At 41.8% G+C, this 6,880-nt stretch overlaps 1 protein-coding gene across 1 annotated transcript; it reads left to right on the forward strand.

Moving 5' to 3' along the window:
• Positions 1 to 248: 248 nt before the first annotated feature.
• LOC138957471 (alpha-crystallin B chain-like) lies at positions 249 to 6,649 on the forward strand. Its single transcript, XM_070328595.1, has 3 exons — positions 249 to 501; positions 5,188 to 5,364; positions 6,230 to 6,649. Exons 1-3 carry the CDS (start codon positions 325 to 327, stop codon positions 6,359 to 6,361), a joined length of 486 nt encoding a protein of 161 aa, XP_070184696.1. The 5' UTR covers positions 249 to 324; the 3' UTR covers positions 6,362 to 6,649.
• The last annotated feature ends 231 nt before the right edge of the window (positions 6,650 to 6,880 follow it).

Here is a 6,880-nt window from a genome sequence, read left to right on the forward strand (position 1 = left end):
GTTAAAAAGAAGGCACGTGAATAAGACATTTACTGTGCTGGTTTCCTTCAGTGCGGAGCACTCCGAAGACAGACATGATTAAAGTATTCTGATCATCTCAGGCGCCTGTGAATAAGGCGACCTTGAGACAAGTTACGCGACAACTGGCGAGCTTTCCAGAAAATGCGCACGTGATCAAAATCGACCAATGGACATTCTGTTCCATCGAGAAATTTCGAGCCTCGTTTCTATAAACTCTGCAGCAGACGACAGAAGTAGCAGACGACAACGCAGTGCACACAAGAAGAAACACTAAAATCAACTGAAAGCTATTCAAAGGAAACGATGGCTCTTACACCATTCTTGCGCGGTTTCTGGGAGCACCCATGGGAAGGGCAGAACGGGCCTTCTCGGCTCTACGACCAGCATTTTGGCAACATCGTCGCTGATGACTTATTCCGGCATCCGTTTGCTATGCGCCAATACGACCAAAGGCTGCCTCAACAGACCGGCAAGTCAGAGGTAAGTGATATATTTATGATATATATATTCGAATCTATGGTTTGACAGTGCAACTGGAGGCGTTCAGTTTCGTTAGAAAGTAAGTGTTGCAGGTTCATTTATTCGTTTAGTTTTGTGTTACAAATTGAAATTATCATTATAATCGACCTAGAGCTGATGATGATGTTATTGTTAAAGGTCCTTCGATCACTCCTTGTCTACATTTTTATACTGAAAATGAAATCGCCATTTGACCATTAAAATGCAGAGTCTATTATCTACAATTATCAACAATACACCCCCTTTCGATCAGGAAAGACGAAGCCAGTGTAGCCGTTTGAAAATTCATTGTAGTATTCCAGCGTAGTACTCGTAGTAGGATATCCTTATTTGGAAAATGCCAAGCGCAAAACTCCTCAAATCCCGTGCATTTCGTGCGTTTAAAAACAAGCGTGGACAGCGCTCCAGTGTCAAACTTGTTGCTGCACTTGTTTGGGCGTGGCTAAGCATAGTGACATGAATTTGATCGGTCAGTATTTTTAGGCAAAGCACATGTTCTCGGCAAACAGAAAACAAAATATTGGAAGCGCGAGTCACGCTACCCAAACATATCTTTTTTTACATATATTTTTTTTGCTATAACTTTTTCCTCGTGGTTCATTCAGCATCTGACATAACTTTTTAGCGAAATCTAATCATAAGATCATTGAATAAAAGCAAAAATGTAGACGACCACCTTTAAACTAAATAGTAAATATAATGCGCAGTACCCCAACTTCATTAGTAACCTTCACCGTTGTTCGTGGACGAACAAGAGCCTCACAACATCGTCTTTATATCTAAAACAATTGAGTTTTTGATTGAGACGTCATGTAATCGGGGCTGGGCCGTTATTACGCGGGTCTGCTATTAGTATTACCTTCTGACGCGGAGGCTGCTATTGCGCGGGTCCGCTATTGCGCGACCTAAGAAGCAGAATAGTTGCCAATGTGACGGGCCTACCGTGCACTCCCCAGAACCCCCCCCCCCACCCTTCCCTAGGAATGTTCTACAGCCAGTCTGTTGCCAGTAATGACAAATTTCCGAGTTTAAATGTGGTGACTGACAGTGTTCATTTTATGACACTCAACCATACATTTTGTAATTACTCTATTGATACGCAACTTTTTCATGTAACAAGCACATAATGAAGTCTCGAAAATGAGAATATTCAATACAAAGTGCGTCCCAAAACATAAGTTTGAAAGCATAGTCTGGAGACACCCACCGTTCATGTGCCAACCACGCGCTGGGTGCAGCTGCTTTCTTTATTTATTTTCAACCACGAAGGTTATATTGCGACGGGGTGCAGCTGCTGACAACACCGTTCCGTGGGGGTGTTACTGATTTCTTGGAAAATCTACTTTCTGTTGTACTTGCACTTTCTCATTGGAGAGTAAGGTATTGAACAATAACAATGACTTTTTTCATACAGCACATTTACAAAGGTAAAAGCAGTCTAAAAACCCAGACACACACCATTTACACGGACCTATAAAAGTATAAGCAATCATGTGAATTTCTTGTGATGTGACATGGGAATTTCTAATCACGTGACTGACACCATTCCTGCAAACTTCCGAGGCAACATGGGTTACATGGCAGCATGTTTGATTGAAGGCAGACGCAAAAGAGGCAATTAAGTCCTTCTTCTGGATGAGTATAAATATCATAAAAAGAAAAACACAGCACATGCCTTTACAGACCTGTTTACTAGTACGATTTGGGCGTATTTTGTACGTCAAATTATTATCGATATGCAACACACGCACAAAATTCGCGTAAGAAAGTCTAGAATACGTTTTCCGGTGTTGGTCATCTTGAACACACGGCCAGTACAACTGGCCTTGACACGGAACGATCCAAGGGGGGCAATCTCAGTCATCTGAAAGAGGGAAATCCAAACGCAATCCGCCTTGTTCGATTTTATGGGCTTGGACGATAGAGAAAAATAAAAGCAAAAGCTGGAGTCCAGTCTGGACGAAACTGCTATCAAGAACGCAGAATTGATTTTTTTCTGAGTTTTTTTTAACTGTAAGCGCCATGTTTATTGGAGCAGGAAACTCTTCCAGAGTGAGGCCCCTTTGTTGGTTTCACTGCGGCTGCATGTTGTGAACAGCAGTTATTCGAAATGAGAAATGGCGCTTACGGCTAAAAAAAAACTCAGAAAAAATCAATTCTGCGTTCTTGATAGCAGTTTCGTCCAGACTGGACTCCAGCTTTTGCTTTTCTTATTTTTCTCTATCGTCCAAGCCCATAAAATCGAACAAGGCGGATTGCGTTTGGATTTCCCTCTTTCAGATGACTGAGATTGCCCCCCTTGGATCGTTCCGTGTCAAGGCCAGTTGTACTGGCCGTGTGTTCAAGATGCGGTGTTGGTGTGCTGATTACGGGGTGGTACAACTGATACCGGTTTTGGTCGAAGGGAGATAACCATGACAGCGAGTCTTCAGCTGTGGAAACCTTGTTCAGTTGTTGGCACGTGCGATCGTCTGGACAATCGTGGCAAAATGAAGCGGTAAAATGTGCCAGTTTTGGATGACTGTACGAAGTCTAAACAGCAGAAGCAGCAGATTTTCTTGGAGAAATATAAGAAAGAGCCAGGAATTGTGGAGTCTACTATGGGAAAAAGTCATGCACACTGCAAGTATTGTAAATCAGATTTCTCCGTTGCCCATGCTGGGAAATATGACATCGAACGACACTGCAGTTCCAAAACTCACCTGCACAAGGTTGCTGCAAAGAAATCCGCTGAAAGCTGCCAAGGAATTATGAAGTTCATTCCCGCAAAGCAAATCCTGCCAGAAGAAAAGGCTGTTGCAATGTTTTCTGAGATTGTAAAAATGAACTTGCCACTGTCAACCGCAGATGTTATTTCACGAACTGCATCTTTTCATTATCAATCTGTTTGGAAGACACTGGTTATAATGCTATAAACTGACAGGTAAATAAAATTGTTTTATCCCTGTTGTATTGGAAGGAGTTAAATTCTGAAGGTGTTCACAAGACATGCTATTCTTACACAAACATGTTTGCACCCACGCGTACATTTTCCCTAGCCCATATGGCTTTGCTTCCAAAGTACACCAACTTTTTCAAAAATACACAAACTTTTTGGGAAGGTACTCTTGCCTCGGGTTTAGGGTAAACAGGTCTGCCTAACTGGAGGTGCTGGCAGTATCCGGCCTGCACAGCCTCTGTCCGCACAAACCAGTTCAATCTTCAAGCGGCTCAGCCAAACATACATGTCAGAGCGCAGGTGGGTGTGCACATCCACCCGCCCGTTGTAAACGAAATCGCACGGTCAGAATTCATACAAAGACGGAGGGAGGTGTCGAACAATCCTGGCCTACCACCCAAACGCGTCTTTGAGGCGCAGGTAGCAACCGAACACCGAATTCGTCGGCAGGGTGGGGGCGACTGCTCTGATGTCCCGTCCTTTGAGTCGGTCCGAACACTGATGAAACAAGAGAGGGCCCGCCATATCCCACAGATTCCCCAAACGATCGATGATGTTGACGTCCAAGGGGAGTGGGCAGAGACCTGGCTCTCTGACCGATTCTTGCTCCATAACAATCCCCAGTTTGTCAGTTTATTTGTTGGTATTATATTATGACCACCTGAGATTTATAAGGTAGTATTTCTGAGCTAGATGCTTTGAATGTTGGGATTGCAAAAGTAATTTCGTGGAATAAGAAATGGTTATTTCCCCCTTTCAGTGACACCTCTTTATTTTCTTTTGTTGTTTAATAATATATATATACATAGTCTTTGCCATGAAACTGACTTGGAACATGTTTGAATGATTTGTCAGCACAGTATTCTTTGGGCTACGTCTCTTGGCTTTGGGTATTTTTGTTACACTGTGAGAGATTGGTTGAAAGTTAAATAGTCACCGCGCAATAGCAGACCCGCGCAATAGCGGGCCGACCCCATGTAATCTCCAATCACCATACGTCCATATTGCCCAACTTTTAAAAGAATATCTTTGTAAACAAACAAACGATGACGTACTTTGAACTACACAGTCCGGATGATTTATGTCGTGGACGACCCATATGGAGTTACAAAAGGAATTGTACGTTGTTTATCTTTACTCAGATGGCGTGGGTCGTGTATGGCCCATATACTCTGCAAAGAGGCAGCAAAACTATCAGTATTTGGATGGCGTTGGTCATGTACGACCCCTACTTTTTACGTTGAATCCTTTTTTGTAAAGTATGGGTCATACACGACCCACATCATTTGGACTGTGTAGTCCAAAGCGGTGAACGTTTTTGTGCGCTTTTTGATGGCAGAGATGCGGGATGAGATTTGAAAGAGCGAATGAGTCATGGTTGGCCGTTAGCCTGTACTTTCCGTGTGTGCATGTATGCCTGTGGCATGTGCAGTGGCAGGAGTGTGCAAAAGCATTGTGTATTTCAACAGTGAACTGTATCTTCATACATTGATTAAAAACCAGGTCATCAGGAATGAGTCATGGTTAGCCGTTAGTCTGTACTTTCCATGCGTGCATGTATGCCTGTGGCATGTGCAGTGGCAGCAATGTGCAAAAGCATTGTGTATTTCAACAGTGAACATTTATTAGAAACCAGGTCATCAGGAAAAGTGCAATTAGCATGATAATAGATAGAACGATGATGCTTAACTATTTATTGTTGCTTGCAGGTCGTGAACACAGACTCGGAGTTCAGGGTGAATGTTGATGTCCAGCAGTTCAAACCTGAAGAAATCAACGTCAAGACCAAAGACAACAGACTTGTCGTCAATGCACGCCATGAGGAGCGGCCTGATGAACATGGTTTTATCATGCGTGAATTCACTCGCCAGTATGTCCTTCCAAAGGTAAGTTCTCTTAAATCCGGTTTTTGACAACTTATGAAACTGGAAAATCTGGTTTCTTAAAGTAAAACTTTATAAATAAAATTATTTTGTTTGGATAGTTCATGGAGGCAAAATGTGTATTTTATAATTTATTAACATACATTTTGGTACCAGGAGAGGCTGTTCTTTGCCTCTAAGATAATAAAAAAATAATATCAGCTGTGGACCCTGGTCTTTCTTTTTTTTCTTTTATTTGGTGTTAGCTCTGTACACGACCCTCATCATCGAAACTGTGCCGTCCAAAGCGTGATCGGGTCAAGGTTAAAAGCATGGGTCGCACCAGACACACTCCAACTGAACAAGTAGAAATTTTTACCGCCACAATGACAAATAGGGTGTAAACATGGAAAATTCCTTCTAAAATGTTATTTGGGTTGTTCAGGATCCACATTATCCGACTGTATAGTTTAGATTACGTAGGTCATCGTTTTGTGTGTGTTTTTTTTAAGGATTTATAACCTTTGAAAAAGTAGTCATTGGGAAATTCCTATAGTGTTAGATAACATGAAATTTCAATGATCAATCGAACACTCCCCAATAGTTTTTAGAAATTCATTCAGACACTATTGTAAGACTCCCGGTGAACAACCCAGTAAGTTGAATGTCAAACAGCAAAATCATGTTATCTTTTGTGGGAATGCGTGGTTGTCCTGTACTTGTGTGTGACTGCATGTGTATATTTGTGAGTGCGAGGACCTTTTCTTCCTCATCTGTCTTTTTTCTGGTCCCCCTTCAGTATAAGCACTTTTACAGTCTGTGCAATTTGTCAGGCTTTAGCTCATGAAATTTGATTGCAATTACTTACCTGATTTTATTTTGTTAACAGGATGTGGACCCGAATCAGGTGACATCATCGTTGAGCAAAGAGGGAGTTCTCACCTTGAAGGCGCCAAAGAAAGCACTGGAGGCACCAGATGAGCGCAAAATTCCGATCACCCATGAGAAAGGAGATGCTTAAATGTTGACATTTTGGACGATGAGAAACTTTCTGGATAGTTGATTTTCAACACCTTTATTTGTTTGAGACCTGGTAACAGTATTGCGTTAGGTGGTTCGTGTATGATTGTTTCAGAGAAGTACATGATTATATATACATGTACAGATCATGAGTTGAGGATGGGTCCACATCCTTTTGGTCGGTCAATTACATTTTGTTGATGATGCGGATATGACCAGGTGTTGCATCATTTATTCATGTATTTTGAGTTGATTTTGGTATTGCAATAATAAATTTGTGAAAATAATACTCAGTTTGTTATATATCTTTAGTGTGAGAGTATGTGTGGATGTAGTGTGTGGTTGTGTGCAAGAAAGCTAATGGCTGCAAAGTTTGCACACTGGGCAAAGGGACAACCATTGCCAAATAACAATTGGCTCCTATTCAGCCTTTCACACACAGTGCAACAATGAATTCATACAAAGAATACCATAGACGACTTTTACAAAGGTAAAGAAAAATATATACCGAGCAACAAAA

The sequence above is a fragment of the Littorina saxatilis genome, linkage group LG2 (genome assembly GCF_037325665.1).
Source record: "Littorina saxatilis isolate snail1 linkage group LG2, US_GU_Lsax_2.0, whole genome shotgun sequence".
Lineage (NCBI taxonomy): Eukaryota > Metazoa > Mollusca > Gastropoda > Littorinimorpha > Littorinidae > Littorina > Littorina saxatilis.